The 17,867-nt window shown below is 39.3% G+C and overlaps 1 protein-coding gene across 4 annotated transcripts in view; it reads left to right on the top strand.

The window, feature by feature from the left end:
- Positions 1–17,867, top strand: part of HPSE2 (heparanase 2 (inactive)) — a 620,206-nt gene that overhangs the window by 473,425 nt on the left and 128,914 nt on the right. For all 4 annotated transcript variants that reach the window (XM_064488325.1, XM_031461575.2, XM_010974414.3 and 1 more), the window contains one exon: positions 15,797–15,903. In XM_064488325.1, the coding sequence (XP_064344395.1) occupies positions 15,797–15,903 (107 nt within the window). The remainder of the gene's footprint in view (positions 1–15,796; positions 15,904–17,867) is intronic.

Genomic DNA, 17,867 nt, shown 5'->3' with positions numbered 1-17,867 from the left:
CTCCACACAAAAACTACAAGAGCTGATAAATGAATTCAGCAAGGTAACAAGATACAAAATTAACATACAGAAATCAGTTGCATTTCTTTACACTAACAATGAAATCAGAAAAGGAAAGTAAAATAAAAACAAAAACAATCCTTTTTAAAATCACATCAAAAAAATAAAATACTTAGGAATAAACCTGACCAAGGAGGTAAAAGACTTATACACAGAGAATTACAAAACACTGATTAAGGAAATTAAAGATGATGTAAGGAAACAGAAAGATATCCCATGCTCTTGGTTTGGAAGAATCAATATTGTTAAAATGGCCATACTACCCAGAGCAATCTACTGATTTAATGAGATACCTATCAAATTGCCTAGGACATTTTTCACAGAACTAGAACAAATGATCCTAATATTTATATGGAATCACAAAAGACCCAGAATTGACAAGCAATACTGAAGAAAAAGAATGAAGCTGGAGGAATAACTCCCCCAGACTTCAGACAATACTAGAGACCTATAGTAATCAAAACAGCTTGGTATTGGCACAAAAAACAAACATATGGACCAGTGAAACAGAACAGAGAGCCCAGAAATAAACCCACATACCTATGGTCAATTAATCTTTGATGTAGGCAAGAATGTACAATGGCGGAAAGACAGCTTCTTGATCAAGTGGTGTTGGAAAAGTTGGACAGCAACATGTAAATCAATGAAGTTAGAACACTCCCTCACACCATACACAAAAATAAACTTAAAGTGGCTTAAATATTTAAACATAAGACAAGACACTATAAATCTCCTAGAAAAAAACATAGGCAAAACATTTTCTGACATAAATCTTAGCAATGTTCTTCTAGGGCAGTCTACCAGGGTGATAGAAATAAAAGCAAAAATAAACAAATGGGACCAAATTAAACTTACAAGCTTTGCACAGCAAAGGAAACCATAAACAGAATGAAAAGACAACCTACAGAATAGGAGAAAATATTTACAAATGATGTGATTGGCAAGGACTTAAATTCCAGAATATACAAACAGCTCATACAACTCAATAATAAAAAAATAAACAACCCAATCAAAAAATGGGCAGAAAACCTAAACAAACATTTCTCCAAGGAAGACATACAAATGGCCAATAGGCACATGAAAAAATGTTTGATATCACTAATTAACAGAGAAATACAAATCAAAACTACAGTGAGGTATCACCAGTCAGAACAGACATCATTAAAAAGTCCACAAACAGTAAATGCTGGAGAGAGTATGGAGAAAAGGGAACCCTCCTACACTGTTGACGGGAATGTAGTTTGATGTAGCCATTATGGAAAACAGTATGGAGATTCCTCAAAAAACTAAAAATAGACTTACTATATGATCCAGCAATCCCACTCCTGGGCATATATCTGGAGGAAACTCTAATTCAAAAAGATATATGCACCCCAATGTTCATAGCAGCAGTATTTACAATAGCCAAGCCATGAAAGCAACCTAAATGTCCACCAACAGATGACTGGATAAAGAAATTATGTGTGAATATATACATACATACACACAATGGAATACTATTCAACCATAACAAAAGAGTAAAATAATGCCAATGCCATTTGCAACAACCTGGATGGACTTGGAGATCATCGTACTAAGTGAAGTAAGCAAGAGAAAGAAAAATACCATATAATATCACTTATCAGTGCAATCTAAAAAAAAAAAAAAAACACAAATGAACTTATTTACAAAATAGAAGCAGACACAGACACAGAAAACAAACTTATGGTTACCAGTGGGGAAGAGGGAGTGTGGAGGGATAAACTAGGAGTTCAGGATTTGCAGATACTAACTACTATATATAAAATAGATAAACAGCAAGGTCCTACTATATAGCATAGGGAACTATATTCAATACCTTATAATAGCCTATAATGAAAAAGAATATAAAAATGAATACATAATGTATAACTAAATCACTCTGCTGTATACCAGAAATAGCACAACATTGTAAACTGTCTATAATTTAATTTTAAAAAATCTGCCAGTCTTTGTTTGACATTCATTTAGTTTTTAATATTTAAATGTTTAATATTTACCAAGCTCTTAGCAAGTACCAGGCCAAGTGTTAGGTGTTGAGGATTCAAAATGGAGTAAGACACAGTCTCTGCCCTCAAGGAACTCACAGTTTCAAGGTTTAATACTTTGAACAGGTTGAAAAACGTTACCTAATGTAGTAGAACGTCAACCTTTTGAACACTATAATTTTCTTTTTTTTTTTTTTACAATATCATACTTTAAAAAAAATTTTTATTGAATTACAGTCAGTTTACCATGTGTCAATTTCTGGTGTACAGCATAATTTTTCAGTCATACATGAATATACATACATTCATTTTCATATTCTTTTTCACCATGAGCTACTATAAGATCTTGTCTATATTTCCCTGTGCTATACAATATAAACTTGTTTATCTATTCTATATATACCTGTCAGTTTTCTAAACATATTATGCTAATCCAACATCAGTTATTGCTCTCTAAAAAGAGGGGGAGAAATTTCATTCATTCATTCATTTGTTCATTCGATAGATATTTATTGAGAACTTACTATGTTCCAGGCACTATTCTAAGTGTCTGCATTATAACAGTGTACAAGATAGACAAGTCCTTATATTTTTGGCTTTCCTGGTTTTGAGTCTAATGACCTGATGAAAGTGTTATCATTTGAAGTAAAATGATTCAATTGTATCATGGCACTGAGAGTGAAGGTTCTAACTCTGCTCATGTAATTCTTCAAGTAGAATAGGTAGCTCTAGATCAAAACTAAGACAAAGGTATTGGGAGTTAGACTCTTCCCTTTCTCCCCAGTACCTCTCACCCTCCACCACTGCATACTCCTTCACCATCTGAAGTAAGTGCCTAAACTTATGATTTGTCCAGGCAAGGCCAAAGAAACTGAAGGAGAAGGGCCGAAACCCTATACACAATTGAGATTCAGACCTTTAAAAACATTTCTGATGAACTTGGAAGGGGATAGCCAAGTGCAATTGTAGGGCGGAACAGTTGAGCCTTCAGGAGAAATGACCTATGTGCAGAAGGCACCTGGCAGGGGATGACTAGAATTAGCAGTAGGGCCTGGAGTCACCTTTCAATGACTGCAAATAGAACAAGCCCACATGTCTCCTTAGGCCTAGGTTCCTGCTCTGGTTATGACTTTCTGTTCAACAAATTACCCCCAAATGTAGTGGCTTGAAACAACCATTTATTATGACTGTGGATTCTATGGGTCAGAAATTCCCATAGGGATGGCTTGTCTTTGTTCCATTAGCTTCAGCTGGAAGACACAAAGTCTAGGGTGATTCAAAGGCTGGTACTGGAATCCTCAGAAGGCTCATTCACTCGTGTCTGGCGGTTAGTTGATGTCAGTTGTCAACTGGCACCTTTGTGGAGCTGACAACTGGAATACCTACATATGAACTCTTCATGCAGCCTGGGCTTCCTCCCAGGGTCCTACAGTCAGATGTCCAAGAGAGCCAGGTGGAAGCTGGGTCACCTTTTCTACCTACCCTCAGAAGTCATAGGGCATCACTTCAACCATAGTCTATTCACCAAGACAGTCACCAAGACACATAGAGATTCAAGGAGAGAAGAAATAAACTCCTCTTGATGGGGGAGTGACAAGGTTCTGGAAGGGCATATAAGACCAGAAATATTTTTTCAGTCATTTTTGGGAAATACTGTCTGCCAAAGTTTCATCCTCCTTGTTTCTTTTCTCTGACTGGTTTTTCTTTTCCAACTCTCTTTTTACAAAGCTCTTGCCAGATATTGCCTTAAATGGGTATCTGCTGGAGGTGTTGCTGGATCACAGATTCCTTGAGATTTGATTCATGGGCTAGAGTTTCTATTGGCTGCAGCAGCCTAGACCCAGTTGTTAAGGTCTACTGGATGAGGGTCTCTCATCACAGCCCAGGATATGCTAGGTACTGGCCTGTCCTAGGGAGATGAAGCCTGGGAGACCTGAGAGGGGTCACCGAGCTTTGCCAGTTGAAAGTTGCTTTGGCTGTTCCTGATGTCCCCTGAGGGTGGGAAGGGAATTTGGGAAATTAGATTCCAAGATTTGTACTGGGGCAGAAAGATCAAACTTCTTTCTTGCAAACCCCCAAAACCAGTTCAGAGAAGGGCCAAGTAAAATTTTAATATGTATATACCTGGAACCCTCATCCAAAACTTAGAAATGGAGTCTTTATTTCTTTTCTGAGTTCAGAGAAGTCCTAATGACCTCTCCTTAGGTCCACAGTGATGGGAAAAGGTACATTTTCCACAAAAACAGATTTGTGTGAGATTGTTTAGATAAATCAGTGATGAGGCTGTTTGAACAAGAGATAGAATAGAGGATTTGAAGTCTGGTGACTTGGGTTGTGTGACCTTGGGCCATTCACTTAACTTCTCTGATTTTGTTTCTTCATCTGTAAAATGAGGATGCTAAGAATATGGTCAGTCATCCGGATCCACATCCATGTGTTCTGCATCTGTGGATTCAACCAACAAAGGATCAAAAATAGTCGAGAAAAAACTTCCAGAAGGTTCCAAAAAGCAAAACTTGCATCTGCCATGTACTGGCAACTATTTACATTATATTTCCAACTATTTACATAGCATTTACATTGTATTAGTAGGAATTATAAGTAATCTAGATGATTTAAAGTACATGAAAGGATGTACCTAGGTTATATACAAACACCACACCATTTTGTATAAGCATCTGCAGATTTTGATATCCACAGCGCTTCTTGGAACCAGTACTCAACAGATAGGGGCCCTATACGATCCTCTTTCCCTTAGGGAGATCAAGAAGGTCACATGAGGTCCTGTTTTTTTAATTGCTAGTGAATACTAGTTAATTGCTATTATTATTGTTGTTTCAGTTATTACAGTTTTTTAATAATAATTTATATGACTCGAGAAGCTTCATGTTACCTTTCCCTCAACTTGCTGTTTGCTTTTTTCTCCTTCCTCTTTCTTTGAACCCTGGAGAATATGATAGGTGATATTCTTGGCACCTGAAAGGCAATGACTCAATTGTTAAAAACAGCTGTGGTTTCCAAATTTGGACTGCCACTTAAAGAGGAATTCTCAGTTTTCTGAGCAGTGGGTGAATTCTGGTTATATGAAAATCTGCATGATGCATTTGAAAGCCAGAGATACTATTTGAGCAACCCACTCCTTTGGATGATCCACACAGAATCTTCCTTCCATAGAATGAGGATAATCGTCTATACTTTGGGAGATGAGTCAAGGGAAAGAGTTGAGAATCTCACAATGCAGGCAAGAGTCAGATGGGAAAGTGAGAGATGTTGAGGATACAGTGCAGATGGTATATTGCTGGGCTGACTCCAAAACAATGACATAAGAACCAAGAAGAACCACTTTGGCTTAAGTTACTTAGACCCTATGATTTGCGTCTCATCTCCTAGAGGAGTCAGAGGAGGAAATAACACTTGTTGATATTATTTTCAGCAACTCAATAAGCACAGGAAGGAGTTGGTGAAATCCCAATCATAAGGAAAGTATTTTCAAAAGTACTATCCTCTTGATTGCATTTTAAATACTAAATAAACTGAACAATTGGCTTCCCTAATAGTTGAAATTTTCCTTCCTTCCTCCCTCCTTCTTTCTTCCCTTTCTTCCTTCATTTATCAACTGTTTGTAACATTCTTAGTATCTTCCAGATCCCTGGGGATAAAATGGATGTGATGGTTGTCCTCATAGACCTTATAGTTTAGTGGGAAAACAGTTAACAAAGCAAGCAGTGGTAGTAAGATGGGATGACTCCTATAACAGGACATATAGGATGCTATGGGAGCCCATGGTGGGATGTATCTACCTTGGTTTGTAAAGGAAAGGAAATCAGGGAAGTCCTTCCCAGAGGAAATGACATTTAGGATAACACCTAAAAGATAGACACCTTTTAATTTACATAGTTCTTCTTAGGATGTGATCAGAGGACTCTTGGTTGTAAATATGTATGATGGGGTGAATGATTTATGTGGTTTATAATATGACCATGATCTTTTATTAATATCATCATTGCTTATGATTGCTTGTAATACTGAATAAAGATTAACTCTTTTGAAATCTCAATACACTCACTAACATCATGTCACTTTTTCCAATACATCTTAGTTGCAGGATCATGGAAGTAGGTAAGGCAGAGGAATATTTAATTCTTTCGAAGTAATTAATAGATTAAAAAAGAAATGTTCTCAACCAACCTTTTGGTTTACCTACTTCTTATAGCAAAGTATATCAAAGGGGAAGAGGGTAAAAGAATAACAGTTACTCCTGAGGATAATAGAATAACTGGACATACAACTAAAGGAAAATGAGGATAATAATCATGTTAACTTTCTCTAATGAAGAAAACTGGGAAATAAAAACACATTACTAGGGTAAGAACAGTATCACCACTGAAAAAAATCAGGTTTTGATTGATTCATACATTCATTCATTCACTAATTTATTCAATAATGTTGAATGCTTATTTCAGTGTGCCAGTGCCTACCATAGTGCCTATCACTTGGCAGGTGCTCAGTCAATGTTAGAGGGAGGAAGTTAGGGAGGGGAAGGTGAATGAGCAGAGTAAAATAGTGGAAGAAGTGTAAAAGAAGCAAAGAAATATCTTCATCTCATTCACATTTAGATATGCTATCTCCACTGTTCACATGAAGAAGAATCTAATCTGCTACTAACTTTGCAGTATAGTGTTGAATAAACAGAAATTGATTTAGACAACCGTAAACAGTTGATGCCTACATCTAGACATAGTAGGAGATATCCTCTAGGTATGTGGTTAGGGGCGAAGGAAAAGGTCTATTTATGGTTCAAAGTAACATTTCAGTCAGTTTGCTAATGCCAGATATTTCATTTTAGAAAAATAATTTTCATTTTACACTAGGAGGAGGATGCAGAATGTAGATAACCTGAGAAGAGGTAAACTACACTGGTTTAAAGTCACACTAAGGTGTTACTATTCAAATAGATGGTTCTTTCCCAAGAGCAGGTTTTGACGGAGGGGAAGAGAAACACGAGCCAAGGAGTACTCAAGAAAGGCAGAGGACCCTAAATACAAATTGTGCCACACTAATACCTTAGGTGACATCCAGATGATTCTAAGTTGTGTGGGGCTGGAATTTAATACAATGAGGACCTCTTTAAGAAAAAAGAAAACAAAACAAATTTGCATGATTTAGAAATATAGCTGGCCATATGAATACATTACTAGGGCCCTTCCCAGGATACAAGTAGAGGCTTGTGAAAGTGGGGAGCTGGAAGTTCTAAGCTTCAAGAGTTTCCCTGAGTAAATTAGCCTCTGTGACTCCACTTGGCTGTGCATCTGCAACTGGGAGAATATGACCCAAGGGAACTTTGACTCTTCTCTTTCAGATATAAGACACTGATGATAAACAGGGGAATCTAGCTGGAAAGGTATGTTTACCATAAAAGGCATTGTCATTACATGAACCATATTTCCTTGATTCTTAAATACAAACAACTATAAAATGTACCATCAGATTAATAACAGCTGATGGGGGAAATAAACAGCTGGCAAGTTTCTTTTGATATTGATTATGAAAAACATTCTGATTTCAAAACCATTAAAAAGTGAAAAATACTTCATCAACTTATAGAAATAGAGTAATTGTATTACCTTCTGGTTACAGATGCCATTTATTGAATGCATCATATATTACTAACCCTTTGAAGAAACCACACTTGCTAAGTAGTGAAATTAGAACTCCTAACTCCAGGGCCCATGCTCTATCCAGTACACCGCTGTGCATCTCCCATGCTTGTTAACCATTAATTTTGTAACCCGTGTGATATTTATATTCCTGACCACCCAGGATTAGGAAACCTTTTTTAAAAGAAGAATACTGAATGTTCTTGATGGAAGAACATTAAATTAATCCCCCCAATCAGTTGATATAACCTGGGGTGGATATCCTAAAAGTGAGGGCTAAGTTAAAGCTGGGTACCATAATATTAGGTAATATCTAATATTTCCACAGTATTATATAGAGGAAGAGGACAAGGATTTTCAGGGAGTGATTTGCATTCATTCACCAGACTCAATTCATATGTTTCATGTGCACAGGCTTTTTAGCCAATGTATAGTGAGGTCTTGTTGTGTGGCAGGCAGTGATAACATGAAGGACATATGGGGGGAACGGCCCTGGGAACAAATTGCTACTTGGGGAAAAGGTCTTCTTCAGGAGGAAAAGGCAGCTTGGGGTGACCTTCTAATATTTCTACATGGAAATGCGGGGATCATAGGGTTTGTCCTGAGTGAGAGGAAATTACCTCTGAGCCTGGTGGAACCTATGACTTGTCAGTAGGCAGACCATCTAGTAAGCCTGGCGTGTGTTAGTAATAGAAAAAGACTGTGGAAGGGAGGAGGAGTGATTTATGTGCAAGTAGCTGCTGTCCAATCTCTCCCTCCACCAGCACTTATCCTTGAGCGTAGTCATTGCTTTGGGACTTTATGAAACTTTCTTCCTCATTTTCTTGCATATGCTCGTAATTTCCTTGCCTCCCTAGTGACTTTCTTTATTGTGTATGTTCCTATTTTAATATTATGTTTTGTTGCAATTATACTCAATTGCTTTTCTGTGGTTTGAGATAAAAAGAGCAGAGAATACAATTTTAAATCCTAAAAATGACACAGAAACAGAAGCCACAAATTAAAAATTGATCTGATACCAAAAGAAAATGAGCAAATATGGCACTCTGGAACAGGGAGATGATAAAAAGAAATTATACAGAAAAAATTAATGAAACTGACAGGAAGTACATTAGACAGAAGAAATAAATCGGGAAGAATGTGATGAGATATTGGAATGGCTGAGCTCAGAATAGCCTGGCTTGTCTAACCTAAGAAGGACGTATTAAATATGGAGGCAGTTTAGTGAACCAGAGCTTCTAGGTCTCCTCAAACAGAAAAATTCAATTAAAATTGAACAGAGCACAGAACTAGAACCATGAGGATTTGGTGTTTACTCTTGGTTCTGAGGTTATTAGTTATTATTAGTTATTAGTTAACCTTCTCTGATACTCAGCCTTTGGTAAAATATTACCTCTCTCACTTATTAACAAGTAAACTATTTCATTGTGTCATTATTTAACAGATATTTAATAAGCAAAGTAACTGTCAAGCATTCTGTAGGGCATGCAAAAAGGAGAGAAATGTGGCTTTGTCAAGCTGCTTATAGTGTAGGAGGGATAAGCAAACAGAAAATTACAACTCAGTATAAGGTCAAGGTTAGAGATAGATTCAAAGAACTTTGGAAGCCAGAAAGGGAATTAATTTTCTGAAGGTTTGAGAAGAGTATCATAGAGGAGGTAACATTTGAAATAAGTCATAGGAAAAAAAAAATCAGACAACATGGGTGAGTTCATTTTGTGTGGTGAACCATAGGTCTTGTGGGGAGGGAGGGCAGGAGAGGTAGCTAAGGGGTGGTTATGAAGGGTCTTAGATGCCTAGTTAAGTAAAGCAGTTGGCATCATATCCTATGGATCAGTGGTTCTCACCACCATTTCACTATGTTTAACATACTCCCATGGACAAGTGGATAAAATAGACTATGGGCTGTGTGTAATTTACTGACTCCTTACCTTTTTTTCCCCAGGGTAAGGAAACATTTCATAATTCTGGTGAATGAAAAGAATGCTATTGTAATAACTTTGAATCCACTTTTTTAAAGTAAATTCCCCAGATCACTACTTTCAGTATTATCAGAAAGAAGTCACTTGTAGCCCATCTGCCAACTAATCACATAAACCTCTTTGAGCACATGATTGAGTTCTGATGCTGTAATGGAGAGCCATTGAGGTTATGAAGCTGGGGAGAAAACTGTCATGTTAACAAATGGCAGCAGTGTAGAGGGTGGTCTTGAGAAGGATGGACTTGGCAAGAAGACCAAGGGAGAAATGATAAGATTCAGAACTCCAGAAGGGGCAATGAGAAAGGAAAGGGCAGAACCAAATGATCCCCTTCTCTTTTAATATAGTAGGTAGCTTCGAGTCAAAAACACACAAAAAGAATGGAAAGAAAAATTGGACGTCTTATAAATACAATAAAGAACAAAGAGGCAAGGGCACCCCCAAGGAGAACTATGTGCATAGGTAAGGTTTAAGAAACTCCTTGAAGCCCTTTAGCTCCTTCTAACCTGCAATATAGGAGACCAGTTCTGGTTGCTTTAAGAGCTACTGCTCTTCCTGAAGTCCTGGGGATGGTTGATTTCCAAGTAGATGAGATGCTGGAATTAATGGACTCCAGCTTCTTTGGGAGGGCGGGCCTCCTGCCAGGGCTGATTAGCCCAGCTGGCCTGTCCACTATTCCTGTTTTATTGCTTCCTTTCTCATTAAGGAAGGTGTTGGGTTTGGATAACCATAAACAACATGTCTGCTGCTACAAGGCTACCATCACTTGCACAGCCAGTGGCTGAAAGCGGGCTCTCAGGAGTCTTTTTTAAAGACTGAGATCACAGTTTTGGAGAAACAGGAAAAGGAAGCCCAGGTCTGAAAATGTGCCACAAGAATGGTTATTTCTCTATTTTTACTGTTTTTCTTTTTTTAAAAAAATTCAAAGTGGTAGGGAAAATAAGAAAAAAAAACAAAAAAACAAATCAGTACTGTTTTTCTCTTTGGCCCTCCTCTCTCTTGATATAGCCACACGAAACAATCCTGATGTCCTCAACCCCTGAAATATGAGAGAAGGGAGCTGGAGGGATTCCCTTCATACTACCCTGCCCCCAGCAGGCCGAAGGATTCTGAGCAGCCACTGGCAACTTGCTGAGCTCTTCTGGGGGTGCCTCAAAGCTCCCTTGTCCACATAGGTCCAAGGGCTGAAGTCTACTGGGGACAAATGAACTGCTGAAAGGGAGCCAACCACTCACCTCGCCTCTCCCCTCACTTCAGTAATCTCAGCACTTGTACTTCTCCCTCCCCGGACAATATGTTCCTAAAATAACCTTCATTGGCACATCATTTCTCACCAAGAACTGTACCCTTGACCTCTCCAGTCTTCCAATTTTCTGTCTTCCAGCACAGGGGGAATCATATTTATTCATAAAACCACAGTGTTGAACTACATACCCCTTAGTTTCTTAGAGTTTCACTTTCTAAGGGAATTTTGCAGCTGGTTCCATCTGCTTTTCCTGATTTTTTTTTGTTCTCTTCTGCCCATACTGCTTTCCTGTCCAGTCCCAACCAGCACCCAGCTTCAGAACCTCCCCAACACGTCACCGTGATGGTCTTCTCTGCTCATGGTAGACACACAGTACATCAAACCTCTCTCCATGTCTCAAGTGGTAAATGTTCAGAAAATCCTTATTGATTCATGCCAACTACTCCCAGAACCTTTAACATTGATACTTTGTAGGACTCTCTCCCTCACCGAACATTTCATATAACTGGCTTGGTTTTGTATCAAAGTGCTACCTCCCTATGTTTTTTGTCCATGTGGCTTCTCTAGAAAAGGACAGGACTTGCGCCTATGCTGAGTGGATAAATGAACTACTCTGAATGCTAATTATGTCAATATGAATTATCCATGTGCATTTTAAATTCTAAATGGACCTTACCCTCTACTTAGCATGCATCTGGTCTATTACCTACCACCATAAACATTCAAAAGAAAGCAACCAACTCTAATGTTAGATGGCTCCAAATGCAGTCTCATGGGCTTTGGACAAGGAGAATGGTCTAGGTAACATTTTATTTACTTTGAGAGCTTACCATCTGCCAGACACCTTTCCAAGTGTTTTACAAGTATTAGGTCACTTAATATCAGAAAATGCTCTGAGATAGATTTATTATTATTCTAATTTTACAGTTCAGGGAATTAAGGCACAGAGAAGTCACACAGTGAGTCAAGGATAAAACCAAGACTCCAACACAGGCAATCTGTGGGCAGAGTCTATGCCCCTAACCACTGATCAATGCTCCTTCACCAGTAACAAGAAGTCTTAGATTGTTTCCTTCCAAATCTTCCAGCAAGTCAGAAGAGAATTCAGATGAACTTTATTTACACCATATGTGTGTCCTTGCAGAGGCCTGTGTACACAGTAATTTATAAATCCAACCGCTTTCTGGGATCAAGTCCTCATTTAAAGGAGCTAGAGGGGCCTCCCTTGACCACTATCTAAAATCTCAACCCTACCCTCCTGCCAAGGCACTTTCTGTCAGATTACTCTGTTTCATTTTCCTCCTAGCACTTACCATTTATTATGTTTACATGTTTATAATCAGTCTCCCCCCTTGACTAAAATATAAGCCAATGAGAGTAGAGACCTCTGTTTCATTCACTGTCTGCCCCTAGAACTCTGCTTGGCATATAGCAGGTGCTCAATAAATATTTGTAGAGTGAATGAATAAATCCATTTGATAATGCCTTCATGTTTTGGGATGGACATCCTTAGCCCTTTGTTAGTCTTGTTTTTATACATTCCCCTTAGGTAATTTCACCTCCTCCTGTGGCTTTTTCCACCACGCTCACTGTTTACCTCTAGGCCAGATCTTGTTTCTGAGATGACCAGCTCTGACTAGCTCTCACTTTTTTTGCCTCCCATATTTGTTGTTTATGTAATTTTAAGCTCCATAATCAAAGAGACTCTTGACCTTTGGGGGATAGGAGCTAACAGGACCTTCATAAACACTATAAAAAATTAATACATTTTAACATTTTGTATTTGGAAAGGATTTACATTTCATCTACTCCAAATTTATGGCTTTACGTGTTGGTGAAGAAATTGAAATCCAAGATAATGATGATTCCAAAGTCTCAAGCTATTATGCTGTAGAACCCCAGATTTCCAGGGCACATTCCTCTTTCCACATTAGTTACCTGCCTATTAGAGTCCACCTCTCTTTTTGCTAATGCTATACACACACACACACAGCTATGAGATATAATTCACGTATCATAAGATTCACCCTTTAAAAGTGTGAAATTCAGTGATTTTAAGTATAATCACAGAATTGTGAAACCATCACCACTATTTAATTTAGAACATGTTCATTGCCCATCAAAGAAACCCCATACCTATTTGTAGTCACTCCCTATCCTCCCCCCATTCTCCTTCCTTTTCTCCAACCCTAGAAAACCATTAATCTACTTTCTGTCCCAGTGGATTTGTCTATTCTAGACATTTTATGTAAATGGAATAATATATGACCTTCTGTGTCTGGCTTCTTTCACTTAGCTTAATTATTTCAATGTTCATCATCTTATAGTACATACCTTTTTGTTTTGTTTTATTCTGTTATGTTTAACCAAACCTGCTTTCTCTAATTGCCTCATTTCAATATCTGTCTTTGAGCAGAAATTAAATTGTGAATATCCTGGAAGCCAAAGGCAAAAAAGAAAAACACTAATATATTACTCAGTTCTAGTCAGTGTTAAAAGAAGCACAAAGTCTATCAAAAGCACAGACATTTTTCTAGTACTATATTTTAAGGGAAATCATCAGTGTAATCCTTTAATTTCACTACATGGCTCTGTCTTCTGATCACTCAAGGTGTTTTTCTTGCTTTCTCATTTATACTGTTTCCAGCTCCCCTTGGGTTGGGCACTCTGAGCAGTGACAAGAAGTGGGAGAGGATCACCTTGTGGTGTCCTCAGTGACTCTTTCTGGGTGAAAGGAGGAATCCTAATTTAATCTTTAACAACATTCCAGTTTGACCTCCACTATTAATTTTCAGGGTCTTTCTTGATCACAGTTCTTTCTTACATCTCAAATTTTAAAAATATATACAACTTTATTCCTGAAAGGGTCAAATGCTTTTCCAACCCTGATTTTAAAATAAGTCTCAAATAATGCACAGTCTCTAGAAGATGGAGGAGAAAGGGCAGGGAGATATACCTAAGGAGACATGAAAAGAGGAATATGGTTGCTTGCCGACGTCTGTCCATAGGTTTGGGAAAAGGAAAGTTCTGGCATATGTGTTACATCCCATGTATGTTTTCTCTTTTTTTGCACCTGAGGTGCAGAAAATTAAATTAAAATCATGTTCCTCAGCTACAGCAAACTATTATCATCAGTTCATCCTTTTGTTTTAATTTTCACCTTCGTCTCTAATCCCCACTTGCATTCATCTCCTTCTTACGCATGCCTCTCTTGTGTCTTTATTTACATGCCCCTAAGAGAGATGTATCTTTATATACTATTTTGTGTTATTAGGTATGAATGAGTAATTATATAAGTAATATTGTGCCATAAATCTCATTCTGTTTCTATTTTTTAAAACTTACCACTAAATCTCTAAAGCCTATTCATGTTGCTGGATTTACATGGAATGTTTTGCTGTAGCTGCTGCATAATATTTTATGGTATGTATCTACCACATTTTGCTTTTTCATTCCTGCAGCAATGGACACCTGCCACAAACAGTGACATAGTGAACATCCTTGTCCTTGTATCCTTAGAGACCAAAGGTGAAATTGCTTTGGTCTTTATGTCTAGGAGAGGAAGGGCCATAGGGCCAAAATACACTATCCTCTTATCCTCTTTTGCATAACTGGCACCCTCTCAGTCCCACCTCCTATTCTAGCCATCACTTCTGAGACCAGAGCTAGGCAGGGGCACAGGCAGCAACCAGCTTGGTGCTGGTGTGGTGCCGTAGGACCTCTCATTTCCTGCCCTGGGACTTCTCTAAGGCAAGTGTGGAATGAAGGGACCCTGCTCAGCACTCGTGCCTGCACAATGAAAGAGTGATGACAGTCACAAGATTATCCTTGACTTTTGGAGGATAGGAGCCAAGGGATAAATGCTTTCCCTGGTTTCCCCCGGTGGGGACAGTTCTGAGACAAATTCTTAAGGCTCTTACCAAGATCCTTGTTGAATTGCGTTCAAGTTGCCAGCAGTGGTTGCCAACTTGAAAACTCATTCTTGTACTGTTTTTCTCTTCTTCCCTTTTTCAGTCTCCCAGTTCCTCATTCCTTCTCCCTGTTATTACTTCCCAAATGACCTACCTATAGACAAGCCTTTGTCTCAGGCTCTGCTTTCAGAGGTTACCCAGCACACAACATTATCCCTAAGTACTGCCAGATTGCTTTCCAGAGGATCTGAGCCCAGATATGGATAGTCTGGCCAGTTTTTAACTTGTGGATCAGAGACTGGGTCGTTTCAAAACTTCAGAGGGTCACCTTTTGACAAGAGGCTTTGTCTCTGCGTGGAAGGTTGCTCCCTGTGGAGGATCTATCACCTGTGTGTCAGTAACTTTTCTTTTTACACTTAATGCAGTTATTTTCAGAATGTGGTTGCAATATACATACATGCCTTGGTAATTATAAAATACCTCTCCCAAACGTTGATCTCTGCCCTCTCTTAAGATTCGCAACTGCTGATGCATGGACAGTGCACTCGTCCATGGGTGTGCCCTACAGAGAATTAAGAAAATTTGCTTCTCAATACTTGTTAGTATGGAAGCATCGTATGATCTACATCTTCCAGTGAAGGGTGTTGTAGCCAACTTATGTCCTAAAATATGTACTTGTTCTCCTGTCACATTGTTACTTGGGTTTACTTAGGGGGTAAAAAAAGATCATTTCTTTGAGTAGACATGTACCAATGTTAATGCTTTTGTGTGTGTATGCCAGCTCACTGTATATGGTGTACCAACATGAACAAAAGCACAGATCATGACCACCTGGGAGCTGGGGATCAGAGGAACTTACTAAAGGGAAGTTCCCTTCTTATTTGGGAACAGCTCTTTAAAATCTCATTAACTCCGTCTGCTTTTGTTGTGTGAACAGGTGGTTAACACATACACCCCAGGAAAGAAGATTTGGCTGGAAGGTGTGGTGACCACTTCAGCTGGAGGCACAAACAATCTATCAGATTCCTATGCTGCAGGATTCTTGTGAGTAACACTTGCAGTTTCACCCCCAAGGGCTTTGAGGAAAGAGGGTGGGGATTTGTTTCCCATCAAAAATTCTTCATCTATTTCTTTGTAAATGTGTTTAACCATTCAACAAACAGTGATTAGCGACTTGTCTAGATACTAAGATATCAGGTAAGGGAAGATCAGGAAGGGCTTTATGGAGGAAGAGGCATTTGAATGGGACATAGAGAGATTTCTCTAATTTCTATAGGTGGAGAGTGCTGCTGACAGTACTAGGGGGCATTCTAGGCTGAAGGAACATTTATGGGCAAAGGCACAGAGGAGGGAAAATGACTGGTGTGACGAAAGCCTTGTATCTGCAGGGACGTAGTGAGGGCTAAGATTAGGGATGGGTTTTACCACCAAATCTTGGAAGGCCTTGAAAACCAGGCAGGGGAAATTAGGCCTTGTTCTATATTCAACGGCACGTCATTGAAGGGAGCAGAAGAGAGATACCATCTGACCTGTTTTAAAACGTTGGCTTTGGCGGTAGTATGTGCAAGAGTTTGGAGAGGCAAGAGGTAGGAAAATTATTTGAAGGCTACTGCAGTAGTCTGGAGAACAACTTAAGCCAGAAGCATAAGGGCCTCTGGCTGGCCTGCCAGTGTGATGTGACAGGGACAGACCCCTGAGGACCACAGACTAGCCAGGTGGCCTGTACCTGGTTCAGTGTAGTCTGTGGTCCTGGCTTTATGGCTGAGCAAGTTCTTCCTAAGAACTGAAGCTCTGCCCTCAGCTGCATGTTTTACTACGAATGGCTGCTCCTAATTATACGGCTGCAGTTCCCCTTCATTAAGGCAGCTTCTTCAGTACAGTTGCGAAGGACAAATCAGGCCCGTGAAGCAGCTTGTCTTTACAGGTGGAATCCTGGCAAACGCAGATGAAGAGAATGAGTCAGTGTGCTACATGGTGATACCTGGGGTCTTCCAGCCCTGGGTCCTCACGTGGAGCAGCACAGACAGGTTGCTCAAAGAGACTGGTTCAAATGAAGGAAATGGAGTGATCAGCAGTCGATACAGTGTTGCTAAGGGTCTCCTTTCAAAAATACACTCCTCACAGGGTTTCACTGCGAGATGCCAAATTGGCAGTCAGTACTGCCGGGGGGGCCCCTTGGATCAGCAGAGGCCTTTGCTCAGCTGCGACAGGACTCTGCTGCAGGGCCCAGCAAACAGCCTGCTTGTGCTGAGTGCTTTTGTGAACATGCTTCCCTTTAGGGAGTGATGTGAAGTGAGAAATACCACAGACTTTCATGAAGGGAGCTAGAGAGAGACCTGCCTTTTCTTGAGCTCATCAGCCAAATATCCATAGGTCTCTGCAGTCACTTTACAACCTAGATTAACACAGTTGTTTAGGTTTCGGTTGTAGTGCAGATATCCAATGCTTGACTGACACAGATCCAGTGAAAACCAGCTCCTGCTGCTCCTGGTCTCCTCTCTTACTGCTTTGTCACTCATTTGCTCCTAACTCCACCGGCAGTACCCAGATACATGCCCTATGAGTCCAGTTCTCCAAAAAGCATAAATTGCTTCCTGGGAGAAAAAAAGGTAAAGCATTCTAGGAAACTCCCTAAGGCTAACAAGAAATTGGAAAGAAGGCATTTTTCAGCCCTTTTTGAAATATATGGCTTAACTCTAAACTTACCAGGACACAAATACATGCATGTGCGAATTAGAATTCTCTACTGCCAAGTATTCAAGGGTAGTTTTCCCAGTCAGGGCTTTGAGATTCTTTGATGCACTAAAGACACCCCTTGACATACTGATATGTCCCAGCACCTTGTAGTGTCTGCCACATAGTAGATATTCAATAAATTTTTGTGCAGTGGAAAATAATGGCTGCAGAGGCATCCTTGGTGAGACATACCAGTCATCTTGCCACTTTTATCTACTTGAGCATAAAGGGGAGGCCTGGAACACCATTTATTTCCCCTTCTCAGGAGGTTT

This window comes from Camelus dromedarius, chromosome 8 (assembly GCF_036321535.1).
Source record: "Camelus dromedarius isolate mCamDro1 chromosome 8, mCamDro1.pat, whole genome shotgun sequence".
Lineage (NCBI taxonomy): Eukaryota > Metazoa > Chordata > Mammalia > Artiodactyla > Camelidae > Camelus > Camelus dromedarius.
The sequence above is the reverse complement of the archived record's forward strand: the minus strand, read 5'-3'. Positions and strand labels throughout refer to the sequence as shown.